The 24,640-nt window shown below is 39.3% G+C and overlaps 1 protein-coding gene and 1 long non-coding RNA gene across 2 annotated transcripts in view; one reads left to right on the top strand and one right to left on the bottom strand.

Annotated features, from left to right (window-relative positions):
• mtcl1 (microtubule crosslinking factor 1) overlaps positions 1 to 24,640 on the bottom strand; it is a 67,972-nt gene that overhangs the window by 8,609 nt on the left and 34,723 nt on the right. The window contains exons 6-11 of the mRNA XM_010770532.1: positions 24,531 to 24,636; positions 21,037 to 21,135; positions 20,094 to 20,318; positions 17,544 to 17,714; positions 12,374 to 12,541; positions 6,376 to 6,648 (exon numbers count right to left, since the gene is read on the bottom strand). Of these exons, the coding sequence (XP_010768834.1) occupies positions 6,376 to 6,648; positions 12,374 to 12,541; positions 17,544 to 17,714; positions 20,094 to 20,318; positions 21,037 to 21,135; positions 24,531 to 24,636 (1,042 nt within the window). The remainder of the gene's footprint in view (positions 1 to 6,375; positions 6,649 to 12,373; positions 12,542 to 17,543; positions 17,715 to 20,093; positions 20,319 to 21,036; positions 21,136 to 24,530; positions 24,637 to 24,640) is intronic.
• LOC104944914 (uncharacterized) lies at positions 4,516 to 4,893 on the top strand. Its single transcript, XR_798283.1, has 2 exons — positions 4,516 to 4,626; positions 4,826 to 4,893. It is a non-coding gene; the product is annotated as an uncharacterized lncRNA (long non-coding RNA).

Here is a 24,640-nt window from a genome sequence, read left to right as displayed (position 1 = left end):
CAGATACCTGGGGGGCGCGTCACTTCGGTTAATGATTCCTTGCGCGCCCTCACTTGCGTCGGTGTTTTCCCTGCGACTAGTCCACAGCGGAGAGCCATGGAGAGATGCCAAGGAAACCACGAGAGCAGGAGGAAATTAAGTTTTAAGAGCAAATGAGATGTGTAGGCGTCTCGCGTGCTCTCCGTCTCTCTAGAATGGTACCTCCACGCGGTAAATGTCGAGTCCGATATTGTGTGTGGAGTGTACTGTCCTAGTCCCTGATTGTGTCTTTTTGTACTTAGAGATCAGCTCTGTGTATCGCGCGCGCACTCCGTTATTGTGCGACATAAATCTAATGCCGCGTGCCTCTGTGTGGTGGGGAGGAGAGGTGTCGACACAGAGTGTTTCCTGGGGCATTTGATCAGCGAAAACGAGTTCTGGTGAGTGCTGGGTTCAGGGTATCAATCGTTGTAATGCACCCGAAATTAAATAAAATCAAATAAGAACTCATTCTCAAAAAAGATAAACGCCATTGCGTTAAAATGTATAAGGACGAACATTAGTGGCATGATTAAGTGAGTTGATTAGAGTGCACAGGAAAGAAATAAAATGAATTGTTGAGAGGAAGAAAAAGTCCATATGTGTATCGTTCAAAGACCCAGCTTGATTCATTTCATTGCCGATTGACCCACACTTTGTTTGTTTCGACGTATGTAGCCAAAAAAAGATTAACATAGTGAAGATAGCACTTATACGAGCTGAAGCTCCTGAATTGGAAATGAAAATAAAGAAAAAATGCTAAGACGAAAAAAAAGCGAATCTTGAGAAATCGTTTTCCAATAAACCGAATAAAACGATTTTTTTTTGACCACTTTGTTGTTCAGGATATATCAGGGAAGGTTTGTTAACTAGACTGAGAGTGATTCATTAATGTGAAACAGAAACACGGTAGTAAACTTGAAGGAGTGACACCCGTGGAGTTCATGTATTTTCGGTTCACTCCGCTGGGCGAAGAGCTGCCGCCTGCTCTGTCAAGAGCATCAGAGCGGTGCATGCCCGCATCGTCCCAGGCGCGCAGTGACGGCGCGGTAAGCAGCAGTATTCTAGCCTGGGACCGGGGGCGGCGCCGAGTGTCTGAGCAGTTTCATTCGGAAGGATGGTCTGGTGCTCGCTCGGATTATAGCGTCCTACCGATTTAATCCGCCCCTCCTCGGCCTCCTGCAAAAATAAGGCCATTGGGACGCCTACTCAAGCATGGCCCCAGACAAGATGTCAACTTCCGTGGAGACCGAGACCGAGGAGCGAGGAATTTAAAAACAAGAGAAGTTGAGAAGGCCACTGGACTAGATGAATAACAAAGGAATGAAGATGCGTTGGAACACTTTTCTCCTTCCTCTTGAGGTTTTTATGCATAACATTGGACGCTGCTGAAGTCGTGGTAAAATCGTTAAGTGTCCGATGAGGCCCCTTGAAGACTGATTAGAAAAATATAGAGTAGCTAGTTAGGTTCTGGGTTGTGGCTTCAGAAATTGTCAGTTTAGCGTTAGGAACCTTCCTAATGGAGGAAGCGACCCGAGAGTACTTAAAGTGGCCATCGATGATAAGAGGCTTGCTTATCGAGATTCTCTAGTCTAGATGATAGGAAAGGAGGTTTGAAACTTCCTTTATAACCTAATTTAGCTTAGAAAACACTGGACCTTCCTTTACGAAAGGAGAGGAGAAAATGCTCTCCCAATACCTTGCGGCCGCAACATTTACCGTGACACAACATTCCGCCGTTAACGGAAACAACCGATTATGACCGAGAAATTATATCATGCAAGTTACAGTACTTAAGCATTTTAAAACGTATGCGGTAACTTGCCAAAGTGCTTTGTTTTGAACGTCCATCACTATAATAATCAAAAGGAGAAATATGAACGTTAGTTTATACTGAAATTATCAAATAAAGTCAACATTTCACAGGGTTTACTAAGCTCAGTCAGCTGCGTGGGGTTTCTTAAACGTTTTAAAACATGTTTAATGGTGATATACAGTGATAGGTTGGACTAACATGTTTTTAATAAATACATTTGTATTTATTTTAAGAGCTTTTCATACAATCATACGTATTGGGATCATTTGTGTTAATGTGGACCGGAGGGTGAGGGTGACAAGCATAAGTTTCACTTTACTTTTTATTTCAATTCCAACCTTGGTCAAGAAGAATATATGTTTCTCTGTTGCCCACGTTCATGAAGCATAAAACAACACCATAAGAGCACGGTGCAAAGTGTTCTATGCGTTTACAGTAGTCTGCCGTTCTTATTATACATCCATGTAGTCCGCTGTATAGAAAACTGTAGTTTCCCCACAGCAGACGCACATTTATGACGTCCGCATGGCGCATCATTAGTACATCGCAACCCAGTCTCACGGCATTTCGTGTTCACCAACACGATTTTTAATCTATTGATTCGTGTTCACCAACACGATTTTCCCCTTTTTTTCGTGTTGCACAGCACGATTTTAAAAGCAATGTATTTCTATTGGTAGTCTCACGGCATTACGTGTTATAGGTAGACCGGACGATTTTAAAAGCAATGTATTTATGTTGGTAGTCTCACGGCATTACGTGTTATAGGAAGACCGGAAGCTGTGTGGTTCATAAAAACATGTTCTTACTCAATATCAAGCCACGATTATTGCTTTTATTTAAAATCGTATCATTTCGGACTTTTGTTGCTGTCTGTGAGGAAAATAAATGGGGCTCATTTTTCCTTCTAATTTGTTATTCTTTTCAAAATAACACACTGTTATTTAGTCAACAATAACACACAATTATCCTTGTTTTTATTTATTTGTTTAATTCTATAATCTCGGGCTTTTTTGCCGTCCTTCAGGAACTGAATTTCAAAATAAAAATAACCGGAAACAGACGTAGGCCTATAAGGGACATTTCGAGCATCATCGAGTTTAGGATGGCCGAAGACACTACACTACCCATAATCCCCAGCTATCGTTTAGGACTACAGTCCCCGTGATTAAACTTCAAGTCGGGATTGGATGTTGGAGTGGCAGTGCGCCAAGGTTACGGAATCGAAACTGGATCGAACGCTGCCCCCCCCAACAATTAGAAGTTGCCAGTATTAAACACCAATTATTAACCAATTAAAATGAACCGATTAAACATCTCTCTGACACAGTTTAAACGCATTTCAAGTGGAAGAATTGTTCGTGTCTCCTCTTCGTGTCTCGGGAAGCTGGAAGCTGTATTATTTTCAAAAAATAAAAATAAAAATATTTTTTTAACCATAACGGGTACTTTACACAACATTGAGTCAAACTTATCCTTGTTTTAATCCTTGTTTTATTTATGTTAAATTGTTGTTGTCGGTTAATTTTCCATTTTATTTATTTTGGTTTAAGATATCATTATTTTTTATTTATTATTATCATGTTAGATGTTTAAACTTTTCTGCATTTTATAAGGCAATATATACTTTTTTGTTTTTGTCCGTAGGCTACTTAGGTTATTAAAGAGTTATCGTGTCAAAATATAGGAAATGTATTAATATTTTATTGTATAATCGGTACAGGAAATTACATCATTCAGAGCACCACCTATTGGCCAAAGACGCTGCCACCGGCATTGCGATCCATCCTCTGACAAAGTAAGTTGGGTCACTAAAGTCTGATACATGTTTTGCTTAGATTTAATAATTGGGGCTTTTTTTTAAGCCTTTACTCGCATGGTTCATCATACATACTGAACTGTTCTAAGTCTGAGAAATGCTTTCGCCATAATCAGCAAAGCAACATTAATGTGAAATTATTCTTGCGGGCGGCTAGCTAGCTAGCTCACGTTCAACATAAGCTTAAACTAGTTTAGCTACATTTATATCAGCTCATAAGTGGTGTGTGAAAAATATTTGTCTTAATTACGGCTACATACGTCGGTGTTAAAGTGTGAGTTATACGTTATCTTAATCGCTTTTGTTTTACACATGACAGTACTAACGCTGGCCGACATTTTCATATATGTTTGGGGGGGAGGGGCATAGTCCACGTTCATGTGCTTGTTACGCGTATGAAACAGGAAACACGTAAATGAACTCAGTCTGTCTAAAGTAGTTAAACCGTCACAATGTGCATTTAAAAAAGCTAGTTTCACTACATAATTCACTTTTTCTGTTCTCTCCTGCAGCTCCCGTACCCACACCACAAACCCATACTCTGATCTACACCATCATAAAACCAACGGCACTTTTAAGAGCCAAACTCAACCTATCTCCCTATCTCCCCATCTCCCTATCTCCCTATCTCCCTATCTCCCTATCTAGCTCTCTTATATCTATCATCTATTTCTTTGTTCACCCTTCTATCTATGCTGTGTACTTCTCTACTTTCCTGTGTTTGTCAGTCTGTCTGTTTGTTTGTAATCCCGTGTTAATCATGCCAGGTGGGTCTACAAAAAATACATGTCCCTTCTGTCAGAACATTTTATTTTGTGCACAGAAGATCTGTGGACATTGCCTTAAGGAGCAGCCAAAAAAAACGCGCCTTGAGAAGAAGCTCAAGAGGTTTGATGAGAAGCGAGGGGGTTGGGTGTCAGGGCGGAAGAAGAACCACAACGTTGCTTCCATCAAGGATGAAGCCATTGTCTTGGTATGTACACTTTTTACTGTATGTTAAGGCCCGGACACATACATGATTCTGCAAAAGCTTAACTCAGCATCTAGGTTTATGAATGGCATACAACTAGATAATGTGATCAGTAATGTTATAGTTGTAGTTATATAGTTGTTGTTGTTGATGTTTCCTTTCCATTTCTTTAAACAGTAAATATATTATTTTGTCATTACAGCTTGAGAAACTCCATGCCATTGGCTTTAAACCAGTGCTGCTTCTTGGCAAGGAGACCAGGAAGAAGGACGTCAAATGTGAAATCCTAACCCCTCGCTGCACACTGACCGCCTATGAATGTTTGTATCTTATTAAACCATATACACTTTGATATCAACTTCAAATATAGATATTATTGCAAAGGTATTATTTAATATTCTCTTTTCTTTCAATTTTAAAACTACTCTTAACTTTCACAGCCAAGGGACACTATTTTAATTTAACTACACATTTAAATAAAGAGAGCACTTCCTTCACTTTCATGTTGTGTTCCATTCTTGCTTATGTACAAACTTTTAGACCTTAAAGGTAGGGTATGTAAGTTTGACAAACCGGCTCGATTGATCATGGTCAGTTTCTGGCAACCCTAATAATACACCGGAGAAAATCTGCCACTTCCTTACAGAGCCCCTCCTCCAACACACACGAACGCGCACATGACCAATGAGGGCACGAGATACATTTGTGCACAGATGGAAGGCTGACAGGCAGGTAGGCCATCCAGTTATTTTAGCCGGGCCGGCTCAGATGATTGGTCGTGCTTTTTAAAGTATTACGGCTTCCACAGATGACATTTTTTTATGGATTTTTTGTCAAAGCACTTAAGATATTCATTGCTATCGGGATGTTAAGAGCATTCCATGGAATATAACAAAAAGTGTATCTCGAGCCGGTTTCTCAAACTTACCCACCCCACCTTTAAGCAGTTCATTCAAAAGGGTTCAAGGCTGCGAGTTCAGATTATTTTTCTTCAAAATGTTAAGCTGTAAATCTTAGCCTGAATCTGATTTTCTCTGCTGCATGTGAATGTAAAATGATTATTACCTTTAGACATAGCAACACCCATGAAGGTGTTCTCTGAAGAGATGGAGATTGGCATTGGCTTTCTCAGGGGACTTTATGGTTTGTACAGAATACGAATACGACACACTGAAAACTTCCAAATGAAACCCCAAAGTTAATGGGGGAAAATGTAAGAAACCTCAGGGAGAGCAACAGAGGAGGGACAGATGTGTGATAGATTTCATAGAATAAAAAGATAAGATCCTCTGTTGGGAAAATACTGAATGTACTCTTCCAATGTCAGAGTAGCACATGATAACAAAGGCCCTACGTAGCTGTGTATGTAACAGGATGTGTGATTACCTAGAAGAGCATCAGGACTGCTTTAGGCATATGATAGCTATGTGATTAACATGATGATTCAGCCTCTATGGAGAGAGACATATGACAAGCATGATCATTTCTGACCTGGAGCTAATCTGAAGTAAACATTGAATACTGCTTTCTATTCCTCCATCTTGTGACTGTGNTCAGTATTTTGTACATGACAGGATGTATGATTAACTAACTCCCTCTCTTGTATGTCAGCATGTGAAGGACACTGTTCAGGAACTAGTTGATGCTCTGTATGTGATGACTACTTCCATTCTGGAGAGGATCACAAATACATGTGTCCTGATATTGAAGCTCAAGCCGGTGACGAGTGATCTTTTTCTAAGACCCCCTCACCCTCTCCATCTTGCGGTGCAGCTCCCTCATGCTGCCGTCCCACTCCTGCCTCTCCTGGTCGTGGCGCTCCAGCAGCTCGCCCCTCTCTCGGCTCCATCTCTTCTCCCCGTGCTGCAGCTTCCAGCTGAGGTCCAGAGACGTGCTGTGGCTGTCGGCCAGCAGCCGCCGGTGCTCGTCCCGCTCCAGATTCATCTCTCGCTCGGGGTCTTCATCCGGATCCCCTTCCCCTCCCTGAGCTTCTCCTCGCACCTCGCCCTCCACCTCCTCGTCCGGCTGGTGAAGAAGTCAAAAGTCAACTTTATTGTCAATCTTTCAGTTTGTGTGTACAGACAGAGAGATCGAAATACCGTTTCCCACAATCCTGAATACAAAAATACAAATATATATAAAAATATGCATATCCTATATATACACAATCAACAGACACATTTATACATATGCACACATTTATACATAAAGAACAGCAAAGACACAGAAGTTGGGTTAATAAGTCATTATAAAGTTATGATTATGCTATAACAATAAGTAATGAAGCCAAAGAAAAAGTGTTGTTATGAATTTATAACATAATTTATATTAGAATTATTGGATTATTTGGAATTGAAGAAATAGTCCTAAATAAACTGGCTGCAGTATAATACCTTTGGTATAATACAGAGTACCTAGAACACTGTTTCTGGAAGGAGTTGCTACTGCTGAGTCTTTACATGCAATTGTTCTAAACTCCATTGTTGGCAATCAGGTTTATTTCTCAAGATCGTGGCAAATAAAACCAAAACTTCCTAAATCTTGAGGTGAGTGAGAAACTATTTTTGTAGGAAACTCTTTTGTTTGAATGAATAAATGTTTTTAAAAGAAAGAAAAATAAATTGAAGATCATATCCTCTATCCTGAGTTCTGGATTTGAGTCGTGGCTGAACCTGTCTCTGTGGTCCTGCCTGACTCTCATCATACTACTTCCCTGATGGCTCCCACAGGATTGACATCCTCGTGGATTCATCTTCTTATTATAGACACATGCATTTCCAAACATTTGGTCTGCCTACGCTGTAAATGTATTATCTCTTCGATTTACACACGGCATCTATTGCACGTCTGTCCGTCCTGGGAGAGGGATCCCTCCTCTGTTGCTCTCCCTGAGGTTTCTCCCATGTTCCCCTTTAAACTGTGGGTTTTCTCTGGAAGTGTTTCCTTGTACGATTTGAGGGTCTAAGGACAGAGGGTGTCGTATTGTCATACTGATATTCTGTACAAACTGTGAAGTCCACTGAGACAAATGTAACATTTGTGATATTGGGCTATATAAATAAACATTGATTGATTGATTGTATAAAGCATCTGCCAAATTTGCAATATGCAAAATGCTGAATTTCTATTCTTTACTTTGCAATTGTCGTGAAAAAAGATACAAATAAATGCTGATGTTATAGTTTTTCCAGAGCTGTAAAGTCCTATCTTAAAATATTGAATCGATGCGCAATTTGCAACACATCTGTTTCTCAAACTTAACTTTCTGGTACCGGAAGCAACACACCAAATGGGCTTTTTTAAGGTCTTCATGTCTTCTTCTAACACATTATAAAAACGAAGTTAGTTCTATTCACAAAGAAGTACAATGAGATTAGGAGAAGGCATCACAAAGCACCAGGAGTTGTTCTGTAGTCGACAGAAACACAGAGTAAAAACTTGAGTCAGGTCTCCCCTCCCAAATGTATTCTTCACACCGGTCTCTGGAGGAAGGACATGAACCGAGGATTCAGATGAACTGCAGACATCTTCAAAGCTGCAGAGCGTCGGAGGAACGCCACTCTGGAAGAACCGAGCTTTGTAATCTTCAGATGGCTTTAACGCCGCAACATAATGGTACAAACTGGGTCTGCAGCGTGTGGAGCAAGTCAAGGCTGCAGCTTACATAACAGACATTCACCAACACTCAACTTGTTTGGTTTATACGAGGTGGGAAATGTTTCTGATTACACACTGGAGAAACGTATCAAGTTCAAATCAAACAGGCTTCAATTGTAGCAGAAAATATAATTGATTTGATTCAAGGCTGAACTCTCTCCCCTCTCTCCCCACTGGACTTTAACACTCCACACACACTCAGACACTCAAAATCAAGCACCAGACACTTGTTACGCTGCTATGGACAATTTGGCACTAATGTACATTCTCAAATATTGAAGTGACTGTTATTTTGTATATATTGATTGTTGTGCTTTTATGTTAATGTGTGCATGTGTATAAATGTGTCTGTTGATTGTGATATATATATAGGATATACATATTTTAATATATATTTGTATTTGGGATTGTGGGAAACGGTATTTCGATCTCTCTGTCTGTACACACAAACTGAAAAATTGACAATAAAACTGACTTTTATACTTTGTTTAGTTGGGTTCAATCAAATTGTGCAATCTAGTGAAATGACAAAAAAGCTAAATAATAAACTTTAAATATTGAGGATAAAAGTGCCACATTTTAAAGAATAAGAAATCTTTTGATGGAGTCTGATGTTATATTTTAATTTGAAGGTGTACAGTAACAAGTCGAGGAGCAAGCTGACTTCAAACGGCAGCTAAAATGACCCTCGTTCACAAATGCTCTTCTTGCATACTTTCATATCGGGTTGAAAACGTGTACTGGAGAAGATAACTAGTACAGTAGTGGCTGCTAATTTAAAAGCGAAGATGTTGGACATTATAAATATAGTAAATATATAGACCGTTTTTTAGGATGCTTTAAATGATGCCAAACCAGAGTATCAGACATGAGCCAGCCTGTTATTAATACCTCAAAAAGACCCTTATTCCAAAATATAAACACACACAGGTGAAGGTAATTTCAAATTCTGCTCCGCTCTGCTGGGCTGTGTAATAATCCTGAGTAGAAATCCAGAAGTTTGGGGGCCTGTTTCTGAAGTCTTAATTAGTTCGAAGCACCGTGGAGGGAGAGAAGAGCTCAACATGGCGCTATCAGAGGACAGTAAATTAGTTCTCGTTGAAGCCCTCAGCGACCTCTGCTCTGTGGGAGGATATGAACCATGTAAAAGCTTTTCAGATTAAGAGCATGGGAGTTCAAAAGATAATCTTCTTTCTATAAATCAAACTGATCTTAATTGGTTCCCAAAGCTGCAGTTACTTTTTCATCAGATATATCTCGGAAGGAAAGTTTCAAAATCCTCTAAGACGAGAAACTAAATATTGAATATCCTCAAATTCATTGTGTGCTGTCCTTTTCCCCCCACAGTGATCTGTTGATCCGGATCGTGCTCTGCCCTTTAAAGGGAAAGAATATCTCAAGTCAAAATCTGACAAAGCAGACATTGAGGCTCCAAAACATAATCGACTTCATTTCCTTCTTCGTCACACTGCTCTAACTTTCCTTTAAAGGTCACCTATTATGCAAAATCCACTTTTTCATGTCTCTTCTACATCAACATGTGTCCCCTCTGTGGAAAGAGACTCTGAAAGTTTCAGGAACAAAGATTCTCTCTCTCTTTTTGTCCTGATCCATTTCTATAAAAACCTGTCTAAAAATGAGCTGATCAGATTTTGGCCTCTTTATGATGTCATAACGATGTTTTGTCTTGTGCAACCATTAGCCAATCAGCAACCAAGGTAACCCCCCCCCCCCTTCTCACCTNNNTAACCAAATCTCTCTCAGAGGGGCGTGGGGAGGGGCTCCTTATTTTCATCTAAAGTAACAGACAGAGAATCAGCACTTTGGAAACAGGGCTGAAACAGAGGGGATTACGGGTAATGCTGCAATGATCTGTTTGGTGTTTGGAGCCAAACACTTCAGAGACATGTTTGTATATATCTGAGACCTGTAATATATTGATGAAAAACAGTATAATAGGGGACCTTCAAACAAACTTCCACTTCTCACTGCAGACCTAGTATTGACATTTTTATTCACTATTCAATTAAAACACAATGCAAATAAAATGTGCCAGGTGAAATTATGGTGTCAGTAAACTCAGTATAGAAATCAGGGCTGCACGATATGGGAAAAATAACTTGATTATATGGACTGATATTGCAATTGCGATATGTCTCATGATATTGGATGGATAGATAATTCTCGCCTCATTAATCTCATGATTTTAAAAATACATTATTAAATCGTGGTGTGATTTTTTTCCTGATCCATCTATTTATATACAAACCTGTCAGAAAATGAGCTGATCATATTTTGGCCGCTTTGTGATGTCACCCTGTTCACAATTAGCCAATAACCGCCCACTTTATCACCTGAATCTCCTCCTAGAGCATGTGTATTTTTAAACCAATCATCCCTCAGAGGGGCGTGGCCAGCAGCAGCTCATTAGCATTTAAAGCTACAGACACAGAATCAGCACTTTTGAAACAGAGGGGATTATGGGATTCTACAATAACCTGTTTGGTATTTCAAGCCTAAACACTTCAGAGACATGTTTTGTATATATCTGAGACCTATAATATATTGATGAAAAAGAGTACAATAGGGGACCTTTAAGTAAGTCTCAGTTGAAGTCTGTTTCTTTAACTTCCTGCAAGCTGCACTCTCATTAACGCCACTCAATAGGAAGCTATTTTTAAGGTGTTGAGAACTACATTAATGTTATCCAAGCTATGTCAACAATTTGAGCAAATATCAACTAAAGTTTGTTTGAAATCTCGAAAGCCATTTACTGTAATCGCAAATCAAAATATTTTTAATAGTGACACAGAACAGAACTCAAATCATATTTCATGTACTCCTATCAGGTTCAGATGAAGATACTCTGCTCCTAATCTACAAATACAAACTCCCATAACGAGTGCTTGTAAAAGATAACAGCTGTTCTGAGTTCACAAAGGGATGATTAGAGGCACCGTGCTGAATGATTGAGCAGGTGATTCATCATTGTGTTGTCTCATTCAGAGCAGCCCCTTCCTTTTTTAATTGCATTTTCAAATGTTGATTATGAATTGGATTCTGTCCATTTGTTTGTTACTGGTGATCAAGCTCGGGGAATAACGGATTACATGTAACGGGATTACGTCATCAGGATACAGGTTGTATTCCCTTACAGCAGCAAAACAGAGGACTCTCTTTATCCATATGCAGTAATCAAATACAAACTAATGCAGTATGTAGTAAACAAGAGCATATTGTGTCTTTTGCAAAAGAGATTGTATTTCTTCTTTGTAAGCTGTTATGTTCTGTAGGCAGTGGCCGGTACTGAAGTGGGCCGGAATCCCCCCCGTTGACAATTTACTAGCGGTATTTACTTGCGGTACCAAAGTGGGCCGGTCGAGAGTCCCGGGCTGATTTTTAGTCCCAGTCCGCCCCTTTCTGTAGGACCCAACTTCATATCATTGTTGCTGCATCTTATTTGATATTTATTTTGTATTTATTGCATTGCATTGGATCTTGATATTGAGGTTGATCAAAATGAACAGAAAGGTTAATTACTTCTATATTGTGATACTTTCAAAACTAGGTTACTGATCACATGTTATCATAGGTAACTAAGAACAGATTATATTTTTAAAGTAACCCTCCCAACCCTTCTAGTGATTATTATTATTAAGAATAACTTCACTGCAATAAACCATATTTAATTTAGTCTTAATTTACATTATTTAATTTCATATTCTGTTCTTGTACATATCCCATATTCTATTGACATGTATAAAGACTTTTTGCACTACTTCTTATTTTGTATTTTTGTTGGAGGAGCTCAGGTCAGAAGAATTCCATTGCCATTTCTACACTGTAGCTCATATGACAATAAAACTTTTGAATTTGAATATAATTTCTGCACTTTAAAACTACAGCCCAGAGAGAAGGCTTAACAACAAATACATATTCCTTTGTTTCATCTCCTTACCACCTTGCCCTGGGTTGGATTTCCTCCCTGGAGAACATGTTTACTGTCAACTGGCAGCCTAATGAATGCCCCGTTAGTCTCTACAGCAGATTGTGTCCTGTCCCTTTAAGGAGGACGCTGAGTCGCCATCTGTACCTGTCCGCAGCGGCTCTTCACCTCGGCCCACTTGACCTCCCAGGCGGCCTTGTCGTTGGCGTAGTTCGTCTGCAGCTGGCAGCGCCGCGCCTCCTCCTCCGTCAGCTCCGCCCTCACGTCCTCCAGCAGCGTGCGCACCGCCTGCAGCACCTGCCGGTTCTCCCCGAACTGCAGAGAGGAGAGAACAATCATTTCAAAATCAAGGCAAGGCAAGTCTGTTTATATAGCACTTTTCAACACAAGGCAATTCAAAGTGCTTTACAAAAAGGAAGACATTAAGAGCATCAAACACATTAGAAACATTAAAAACCAAAGATAATAAAACATGAATAACAGTTACAGTGCCGTGTGAGATGTGAATAGTTCAATTAAAATCAGCGGCAACAAGAAAGTCTTCAGCCTGGATTTAAAAGTAGTCAGAGTTGCAGCGGACCTGCAGGTTTCTGGTTTGTTCCAGATATTTGACAATACCCCGAACCGAATTCTCACATTCCTCTACCCCTAGTCTTCCCGTGAAATTAAGTTCCTTTGACCGTTTTCTAACCTTTTTATATTCCTTTCATCCTTCTCTTTCATCCATTTTGAATCCCCAGACAGACAATCCCCTGTGTTACTGTTACCCAAACCCATCTTTGACCTTTAAACCACTTTTCTTTTCAATTCCCAGAATTAGGATATTTAAACCTGTTTACAGAATTCCTTCCACAACGGCTCTACAACCACCACGACCCCTGGCAGACAATACACACAATACAGACTGTGAGATCATGTGCAATACACATGTAACGTGCCCTATAGACCGGCAGTGGCTCAGTCAGTAGGGGCTTGGACTGTGAGCCGTAGGGTCGCCGGTTCAAGCCCCCGACCAGACCTAAATATGGAGTGTGGACTTCTACTTGGAGAGGTCCCGGTTCACCTCCTGCCCTGCCGTGGTGCCCTTGAGCAAGGCACCGGACACCCCCCTTCCCCCCCTCACTCTCATTGCTCCCCGGGCGCTGTGCAATAGCTGCCCACTGCTCCTAGTACTAGACTCCTGGTACTAGGATAGGTTAAAAGCAGAGAACACATGTCACTGTGTGTGCTGGGGGCTCTGCATGTGTGACCATTAAAGAGGGGTTTCATCCCTCCCATTCTATCTATCCTTTTGGTGATTCTACTGTGCAATAACCATTATAATTTCTACGTTTAGTATCTTAGACGTTAATATGTTCATGTTCAATTACCTTAATGCTTATACACGTATTTTTTTCTTCCATGGGATGAGTACGTATTTGTCTTTATTTTTATATAATTTTCAATGTGTGCATCTCTATATCTAACATGTTAGCCACTTTATTATTGCTTGCCTTTTATCTGCTATGTCACTTTTGTTGTTACGCTTTAAGTTTCCCCGCTGCAGGGCTAATAAAGGAATTCTGATTAGTCGTCCCACAGAGCGGAAATGTACATGGTTACAGCAAAAAATGAAGCATTATTAGATAATAGATATACAGAAAATTCAAAGTTATTACAATTTACAAAGTACACATTCGGATAGGAACGCAGCAGCAGCAGTATTTATGGAGTAAATGAAGTGGAGCATGTATAATGAAGTGTGGTAGAAGCTAAATAACAGAGGAGGAATTATATATTGCACTCACAGATTCCTGTTACTGTAGTAAAATAGCCAAACTAAGAAGGCAGCCAGCAATAATAATAATTTTAACCAAGTACACATAAGTGTTATTGCACAACAATGGTGTCGTATTTTTTGTTTTTTAATACTTTTTATTTAGCAGAGGTTAATCCAGGTGTGAGTGAGCTCAGCAGGTTCTGTCTTTACCTTGAAGCTCCTTATCTGTGTCCTTTGTTTCTCTCTGAGCACTTGGGGATGAACCTGTGTTGTACAGTAAGTGCTTTTAAATCAAATTGTGCTCTCCATCCTGTTTCCCATATACAGTATGTCGTCCCCTTTTTCTTTCCTTACCCTTGTCCTTTCCAATCTACCCTTCCTTGTCTCCTGCCAATGAACGGATTTAAATAATGGTTGGACAATTATATTCGATATTGGCGATTGTCTGACTATACACTAGATGTTTTTTTGTTTGTTGCTGTTGCCAATTGAATGGTCTGTCTCCGTTAAACAAATATATTTCCATATCTAGCTAAGGGTTCATTTTGAAAAAAACAGAGTAAGGGATTGTTGGAATAACAGAAAGACAATCAAATATTGTTTGATAGATGAGTTAACAAGGCAATAAAGCTTTTCTCAATAAGTTGAAGAAACTTGAATCCTGAGGTCGAAGATATCCGATTGTCTTGTTTAATAAAATACTTCCTATTATTTTCTTTTGTGAAGGACTTTGGGCTTCATGTTTGTATAAAATGTGCTATATAAATACATAAATAAAGTTGTGTTGAGTTATATCTCTGTGAGGACCTACCTAAAGAAAATAAAATGTTATTGCATTGCAGACAAACACATTTTTTAATGAAAATCAAAGTAATCTTTAATAAGGAAACCATAGATCATAAGGTCGCCCTGAAGAGGTAAAGGATAAGAAACATAGAAATGTTTCTTTCTTGCATCAAAATTCATGTGTTTTTAAAACCAGGCTTTATTTTTCACTTCTCTCACATGGCAGCCAGCTTTTTCAAGTCATTAATCAGATTCAGATTCAACTTTATTGTCATTACATATGTGCTAGTGACGAAATGTAAGTTTAGGCATCTGACCAGAAGTGCAAAACAGCAGTGCAGGAGTCTACATAATGAGAATAATTACACATGGAATTTTTATAAATAGAATAATTATAAATAGGCTATAAACAGATGAATATATACAGTGTAAACGGCATTGACAGTAAAATATATAAACAGGTGGGTGGTGGGTATGGGCTTGAGTCATTAATGTGAGTATATTCACGATTATCCAAATAATGGAAGTGTTTTTTAGGACAATTTGAAACAAAATCCTCTATCATGCAATCTCTATTGGTAAACACCTCATCTCATCGACAGTATTCACACACACTTTAGCACTTCAGCACCAGAGGGGAATACATCCTGACACACAGATGCCTAACTGCCTAAATCACGTGCATCTCCTAACTGAAATCTTTCAATGACCTCTCTAAGCTTAACATACTCTATCACACTCTGCCTGCAGGAATTATCCTCAGCTCCGTGGTAGTAGCCATCGTGTTCAAATGCTTACTAAGCAACTAAGTCTGCATTTCTGCTCTCATGCGTAAAGCTTATAATATTGTCTACTGTGCACGCTTGTTAAAACTGAACTCACAGAGAACAGAAACAATGTTATATCACTGTGCAAACAGCTTCTCTGATGTCGTGCAAAATCAAAACACAGGGAGAAAGTACTTAAAGCTGCCTAATAATGCATCCGACCCAAAATGCCTACTGTACTTTCTGTAGTTTTACAGAGTGGATAAGTGATCCACAGACACACTGAAAGCAGATCTCAACACACAATGTTTGGGTGAAAACATTCGGCGTCCTGAGGAACAGGCGCTCCTTTTGTCTCCTTTGCATGTCACTGAGCGTCCATATTTGTGTGTAAACAATAAGTATGAAAAACTGGGTGTACTCGAACATAATTGCTGCCTCTAACCAGTTATCTAGGCCAGAACTCTCATCTGCATACCCTAGCAAACCAGCTCTAATGAACGGCTGCCAGACATTCATCTGAACACAATGAAAGTGAACGAGAGAAACAATCAAAGGTCCAAACTCGCCCAAAACTACATTTATTCAAGATGGATAGTATGGAGAGTTTGATTTAAAGAAAAGTCTAATAAAAAGTGTTTTTATAAAGTACATTTCAACAGGAGGCACTTTGAAGTACTTTACAGCTTTAAAATAAAACTGCCATAAAATGAGTTATAATTTAATTATAATTTTACTTAATCAGAAACTTTCTTTTATGGCATCAGATGTTTTTATGATTCCAAGATTTATTGTTTGCCTAAGCTACGACGAGTAACATATTAAAACAAATAGTAGAATTGTACTGCATCATATTCATTCCTAATTCATCAGGTAAAAACAATGGATTAACTCAAAACATTTAAATAATGCTGTTTGTGTCCAATGTAGGTTCAAAAGTAATTTAACTGCACTTATTCCTAATTTTTTTTTTTTTTAAACTTATTCTTTATTAGTTATTTTCTCACATTCCCCTTTACTTCCATTAGTACTCCAATTTAGATGAATGGTTTCTTTAACAAGGGGTCACAACATGGTTAAAGGGGACCTATCATGCAAAATGCACTTTTTGATGTCTTTTATACATAAATATGTGTCCCCGGTGTGTCAGGGAACTCACGCAGCATCCGAAAATAAAACCCTCTCTCTTTCCCTCCGTACCCAAATCTCTAAAAACGGGGCTACAACGGAGCTGATCCATATTTGCGGCCGATATGAAGTAATATCGGCGGCGGACCCACAGCACTATCAGAAACGTTGCTATCAGAAACAATGCCCGACTGTTTTGGACGTAATATGGTCGGTGCATGTTTACATTAGCATCGCTAACACTCAGAGCTAACCTGTACTGGAGAGCATGTGTGTGAAGAAGCAGGAAATAAAAAGGAACTCACCTTGTGGTATAACCGGCAAGAGAGAAAGCCTTTGAGCTCCATACTGTTTCAGAAATATTCCTTGATCTAATAATCCTTGCGTTTCATCACCGCAGCATTTTAGACAGTGTCTGCCAGGCCCTGCATGAGCCGGCATAAGCTCCGCCCCCTCTTATTTTTTTAATTTTATTTAGCCTTTATTTATACAGGTGAAAATCTCATTGAGACACAGGGTCTCATTCTCAAGAGAGACCTGTTTATACCCAGAATCAGCACTTTTGAAACAGGAAGTGAAATGGAGGGATATGAGGCATGGCTAGAATGGAGACCAAAACAGTTCGTATTTATTTTATATATATATCTGAGACCTATGCTATTGCCTAAAAATAGCATGATAGGTCCACTTTAAGGTCTCAAATCCTAAAGATTAAACATGAGAATATGAAAAATCAAATCAATAATAACACTGAGAACGTAAATAACACAGGTATAACAAAAATGAAATAAAAGATGGGTTACATATAAGGTCATCCTACATATTACAAGGATACAGCCCTTGCTTAGGAAAAATATCCATATACCAGAACATTTACCTGTCTCTGGTGCGGCAGGTGTCGGTCGGGTGACGTCTGCGAGAGGACGGTTCCCGGGTCGGGGAGGTCCTCTGGAGTTTGTTGTAAACACAGCCTGTCGTCTCGCTCCTCCCCCCCCTCCGCCTGCTCCAGTATCACCCCCAGCTCTGGGATGCCCTCCAACTTCTCAAACTGGAACAGATGACACGAAAAGCCTGCGTTTTAATTAATGCGCTCATTTATTTTTTGTACCAACACATTCAGGCTCACTGTCGCTGAGCTTTTCCCAGCATGCATTGGGAGATAGGCAGAAAAACACCACAGGATTAATACACACATCCTGTCACATTCATACCATTATAAAGTCACACAGGTGAATAGTTTGGGTTTTATTTTTGAATAAATGAAACTGCTGCTAAATTTCAACAGAACATTTTTTTAGTTATAGTAATTTTCTTCACTTTTAAATAAATATTTTTTTTTCATTTTCAAGTACACCAAGAGTAATCCTTTTCATTTAATGTTTGACATTTTAAGCGTATCTTTAATTTGCAGCAGTTTAAGTGTGAATGTTATCTAATAGTTGGATTTGTACCTTAATTATGTTTTGGATAAAGAGCTTCATGCATAAAAGATGAACCGCTCTCATTAGAACAATCTTTATAGAAAAGGTTAAACACATGAAAGTGAAGCTTTTTCCCTTTTCTATGTGTCTTTTTATCATTTCAAGGATCAACCCATCCAATCCAATCCACTTTATTTCTATAGCAGATATTAAAAGAGGGGTTTACCAAAGTGCTTCACAGCAAACATAACATTATAATCAAATATAATATTACAATAATAGATAAAAGGCACACATAAGAATTAATACAAGGTACACAAAGGCTATGGACAGACAATAAAAGCATAACAATCGATAAAACAGCTCCAACGAAAAAGAGGGAAAAGAGGTGTGTCTTTAGGCGGGACTTAAAAGCTTGGAGGGTGGGCGACAATTTGACATGGGGGGGCAGGTCGTTCCAGAGCCTGGGGGCTACCGCTGAGAAGGCTCGGTCTCCCCTGGTCTTTTTCCCAGGGACTACTAGCAGCAGCTGATCAGCCGACCTCAAAGCCCTTGAGGGGGTGTACACCTTTAGGAGGTCGGAGATGTACTGAGGGGCAAGCCCATTAAGCGATTCAAAAACAAACAATAACATCTTTAAATGAACACTAAAATGGACAGGAAGCCAGAATTGGGGTGATGTGCTCATGCTTGCGCATGGTGGTAACGCAAAAACTCTGCAAAGGTCAAATCAAGTATACAAAAGATTTGCACCCTTATAGGGTATCAGGAACCAGTCAGGAGTGATTTTCGGTGCAGTAATAGGTTAGCATTTTTTGCTCGGGGCTAATTCAGAGGCTCACTGTTAGCATTGTGTGTTTTTTTTTTAAAAGAAAAATGAAAAAGATCAGTTAAATTAGTTTTTTCCCGTTATATGGATATAAAATATTCATAGTTTATTAAATATTAAGGTTCCTTAGACGTTGTTTCCTGCAAATTACGCAATTTCGGCCCCGGAACCGGGTCCGTCGGGCCTAAGAGGTTAAAGGCCCTATTTAGCCTTTTGGGGGTTTTTGTCTTTCCTGTAGTGTGTTATATAAGTTTGACTGTTTCTAAAAAGGAGCATTGTGGAGCCCTTTGAAACTGTAACGGTGATTAAGTGCTTTAACAATAAACCTGAATTGAGAAATATTCTGTAAGGATTCAAGGTCAAGTTAAGGGCGGGAGGTAAACATCCTGAAGTTGACGTCTCACTGCTGCACCATCTGTGCAAATAAGGTTTCAACATAACACGCTTCATGAACAAATAATGAATAGTCAGGACGTAATCATGAGAATTTAGATTCTTATGAGACTTTGTAGTATTCAAGTACATACAAAATGCCCGATCCAGGACAGAAATGCAATATTTCACAAAGCAAAGATATATTTATCTTTATGACAAAATGACTGTTTTCGATACACTTGAGGAACCGGGTGTATCTCAGTCAACCTCACCGTGCTGCTCAAATGCTCTCTGCTCTCTGGGGAAAAGCAATGCTTAACATGTCCAGAAAAAAACTAAACCACTGAAACGTGAATCCCACAAATTAGGAGTTTAATCAGCCGGAAGCACAAGAAGGTAACAAGAAAGGGCGAAGCACCGACCGCTGAATCAACAAGAAACAACAAGAAACAACAAATGGAGACGCTCAGTCAGCCGGGCAATTAACAAGACCTTCAATCAGGACTGAACTCAGGACGACTCGCTTCTCTGGGACATCTCATTCCTGTTGATCAACTCAAACGCCTCCTGATATTCTCTATTGCTTTGTGAATTAAGTAATCAAATGTATCGTGTAATGTTTTTGCAATTTATGGATAATTAATCACCCAGCTTTGGCCTTATGTCTCCTGACTTTTCTTCATACAGTTGATGAAATAAAAACACCTTAAAAGATCTGCAGTATGGTGATGATGAAACATGCAGGGAAACAAAAATAAACGTAGAAAATAACAAGTGCCTCCAAACGTATAAACCCTCTGACCTCCTGGCGTGTGGTCTCCTCCTCGCCCTCGTCCTTGCGCCCGAGCCTCCAGCTGGTGAGGATGCTGCGGAGCTTCACGTAGAAGATGATGGTGTTGCGTCTGAAGAGCCGGACCTCCTGCTGCAGCACGGCTCGCTCCTGAGGCCACGGCACGTCGTGGGTCTGCAGGCCGTGAAGCTCCAGAGCCCCGCGCTGCACCTCCAGACGCAGAGCATCGTCCTCCGGCTGCACGAGGGTAAAGGGAAGATATTTAAATCATGTTGTCAGCAAAAGTGATATTTTAAAAATACTTTCTGAAGCTAAGTAGGCGACACTTAAGAAATCTATTAGGTCATTTTGGACATGCAGCTTCACCAATGATTCAGTTCGTCTGTTTGTTTTGAGAGAGTTAAAACGTGTATTGAAATAATAAAATATATTTCATCTTAATCTGTTTGAACAAAAAAGGTCAGACAATTGTAGAAAATGCTTAATTTGGGATATTAGACTTCATGTCCAACCAATCATATAAAACTCAAAGACATTCTGCCAGAATAATAAGGAATGAATGTACATTTTTAAAGTAAGATTTGGGGCATTCTTGCCAAAAGAAATTGCTAATCTACAAACTGTTTGGGTTTTATTTGATCCCGTCTGATTTTGTGAGCTTATTGAAAGTTTAGTCATTTCAAACAGAGACCCTTGTTTCTAGATGCAGATGCTACTTCTTTTTCCATTACAAAAAGTATTAGTCATCATTTTTTTAATAAAAGCAAGTAAGTGCAAAATCAATCTATCATAGAAAATGCAAGTATGGATATTAAAGTAAAACCTTGTTTCCTCTCGAGTGGTGGCACTTAATTAAAATCATGTTGAAACTCCAGCACAGAGCAGAATAAGTGAAGTGTGATACAGTTCTTCATGCTCTCATGTCCATGCAGCGTGACAGAAGGCAGGGTCGTACCTGAGGCAGAGCAGCGACGGCCTCTCGATCCTCCGGCCCTCTCAGTCTGCGCTCCGGATCCAGACGAAACGTGAGGTCAGAGGCAGGCGCGTCCCGGAGCTGAACCACAACAACAACAGTCACTTTACCAACAACCTCGATTAATAACAGCACATATTGATGTCTCTGATTGCCTCTATTTAAAGCTTTACTTGATTAAACAATCGCAAGGGTTTTAGTTTTTGTTCTCTATCTAATATATAATATTCCAATGACTTGTATATAGACTATTCTTGCACTATTTCTATTCTATTCTATTTTATTTGCATTATTTCATCTGTTTTGTTGTGTTGCACTGTTGGAGGAGCCTGTGACCTAAGATTGTCATCGTCATAACTACACTGTAGCTATGTACACATGACAATAAAAGCCTTGAATCTTGAATCTTGTGTGGCTCACTGATCAGGGCAAAAAAAAAGGTGATTTGGACACATTGAAAAAAACCCATACCTTCCTTCTTCAATCATTTAATGCTGAGATTTTAATCTGGAATACATAATTATTCTTCTAGCAACTTAAAAGCTTAAGTATAGATTCTCAAAAATATATTCAGACTTCAGAAGATGGATAGGGCTTTCTCGTCTTTCCACTAAGATATGAAGCTGTAACCGGCTGCTGGTTAATGTAGCTTAGCATTACGTCTGGAAACAGGACGACACAGCTAGCTTTGCTCTGTCCAAAGGTTTAGAAGAATTGTCTACCAGCACTTTTAAAAAATGAAATGTGAAAACTATTTTGCAAAGAAATAGTCTGGCACATGAACCCCCCGCAAATGTTATTTTGTTGCTTTCCTATGTGTACAAAATAAACAAACAAGACATAATGTTTAATTGGTGCTTTAGCCAGGCTAGCTGTTCCCTGTTTCTGTCCTTATGCTAAGCTAAGCTAACCAACTGCTGACTGTAACTTCATATATATTTAGAGAGTAGCATTTCGTGTCATCGATGTTTAAAGGTCAGAAAGCGAATAGGTGTATTCAACATAAGCATTTCTATGACATTGGTGATTTTTTTTTTTTTTCAAAACTTAAATTAGGCATGATTACACAGTTACTAATAGCTCTAATGGGCAAAATGAAAATGTATAAATTCAATAAATAGGACAATAAATGTACTCTATTTGAACTGAAACACACTCCCATACATCACGTTTCTATCACCAAATGAATATGTTTTGAAAGTGTTATGAGTCCTCTTTTTTTCATTTAATACACAAATCATATAGGCCATGTAATGATTCCTCAACATCTCTGTCTGTCCCTCAAAAATCCTTGAACTATAGATTTAATCAATTTGGAAACTGTAGCGTTTTTTAATGGCATTTCTTTCTTCTATCGTGCATGCAGGCTGGGCATTTTCTGTCCCCTACGACAGTAAGATGAGCTGTTCAGTGTGTCCTGACCCTGGATCACCTCCCTGTCAGCCCAATGTCAAATGCAAATCACACAGGCCTAAAGTGCAGAGAGATAATCCAGCCATGTCCAAGCCGCTTTCCCATTCATTCATTCCACCTCACAGATTACTGCGGCAGAAAGCACAGGGACACAAAGAGTCCCCACGATGTGCTGTAACTGTAACTGTAACAGTGATGTGTGAATGCCAGCGCTCTGGATTACATAACAGCCGGCAATTTCTCTATGAACACAAGCATGAGGCAGCGATTATGTCCAGCGATTACACAGCCGGTTTATAAAGCGCCTAGTCACTGAAAGATCCAACTGATCTGAGAATCCTGCAGCAACGTTACCAAACACCTGTCTCATTGGTTCTGTGTGTTTTAGAGGGAATTGTGACACGTGTGTAAGCTGCACTTATGTATATGTTAGTGGTGCAAAAAAGTACACTTACTTAAATACTGTACTTTTGAGCATGTTTTAGGTACTTGTACTCAACCTGCATATTTTCATAAATCCTACTTCTACAGTTTGGAAGCCACTCTCTTATTTTTTATTCTACTACATTTATCTGAAAGCTTTTACATATTCAGTTTGTTTGCCAACACAAAATACATGTCATCTAATAAAAACATTGACACATAATTATAGGTTGAGATATCCAGCAGCAGTAAACAAATAATTACAATTAGCTTAGCCACCGTTATCAGCCTTGAAAGACACATTAATGCATCAAACATCTTAATCCAGTAATTTGATATATATGATTCTGAAATGTACTTTTGGTACTTTAAGTATATATTGATGCAGATACTTGTGTACTTTACTTAAGTAAGCTTTTGAATGCAGGACTTGTAACAGAGTATTTTCTACAAGTTAGCATCTCTACTTACTGAGTACTTCTTCCACCTTTGCATATGTTTACTTTGCTGAGTCGTGTTATGACGCTGCAGCCGGTGGAGATGAACAGAGGACATCACTCTGCTGACTCAGCAGGGATACACTCTGCATACATATACCTAACAAGTCCTTATGCTGCAGCTGTGCATGGCTGCTCATACAATTGTTTTAAAGGGCAACAAACTACCAGCAGATTGTATCTTATAACACACAACATGCAATCATAACATTTGGTGCAATAAAAGCCACTACTTTTCTTAGGTCTTGAGTATTATGCGATCCACTTTCTACTTCGAAATCTATCAAAAATGTCCAGGGCTCATGGTGTGAATTTATTAAAGCATGAAAGAGAATGTCGAATCAAAAGAGTTAAATTAATAAATAATGAAATAAAGATCAGTGGTTGTGGAAGGTGATATTACGTGTGAGTGAAGTTGTGTTCAGTATTAAACAGTGACAGTGAGTGTCAGTAGACATGCTGGACTGAGCGGCTTCTGATCATAACAGAACATCAAAACATGTAATTATCTAAAACTTAAAATCAGCATAGTGCTCAGAGCCACCTTATGGCATGAACATCATTTTAAGATTTAACTTCACATGAGTATACATTGAATTATATTGGATAAACTTGATATACTTTAGAGAAGTATTTAGGGATTTCTGTCTCCTGTAAACAAAATGTAAAATCAAACCTTTAAGAATTAACATATACCTTTACATTATATAACTTTCTTCACTGTAGAGCAAGTTTTCCTCCCATGGTGCATCTCAGCCTAACAGACGCTCCAAAAACAAACCCCAGAAGCGCCCGAAATGAATGTATTTTTTTGTTTACCTACCAGTATTAACTGCAATACATTTGAGGTGTGACACCTTCAGAATGGGTTTTGCAAAAGCATGACTATAGATTATTTTCAATTGTTCATTTTGCTGTATAAAAAGTGTAATAAAATAAATAGAATGACATGCTTTTGGAGCCCTGCAGAGCTGCTGTTTCACCATGGGAAAGAAAAACACATTTTGCTCCACAGAAACCAAACCAGATTTGTCTTTTAACCAATTTAGTTCATTATATAATAGCATTTTACAGAAAGCTCGGTGTGCGGGGCTCGTGGAGCCGGTGTTAACTCAGTCCCACAGGTGGGAGGGGGGCACTGACCTCTGCTCTTAAAGCCAGGGGCCTGGGGTACCTAGTGAGTCCCGGGGGTCTCTGGCTCTGGGACTCCACGCCTCGCTCCTGTCCTAGACGCCACTCCAGCTCATCCCTCT

The sequence above is a fragment of the Notothenia coriiceps genome, unplaced genomic scaffold (genome assembly GCF_000735185.1).
Source record: "Notothenia coriiceps isolate Sejong01 unplaced genomic scaffold, NC01 NC01_scaffold00008959, whole genome shotgun sequence".
NCBI lineage: Eukaryota > Metazoa > Chordata > Actinopteri > Perciformes > Nototheniidae > Notothenia > Notothenia coriiceps.
This window is presented reverse-complemented; position numbering and strand designations above follow the sequence as displayed.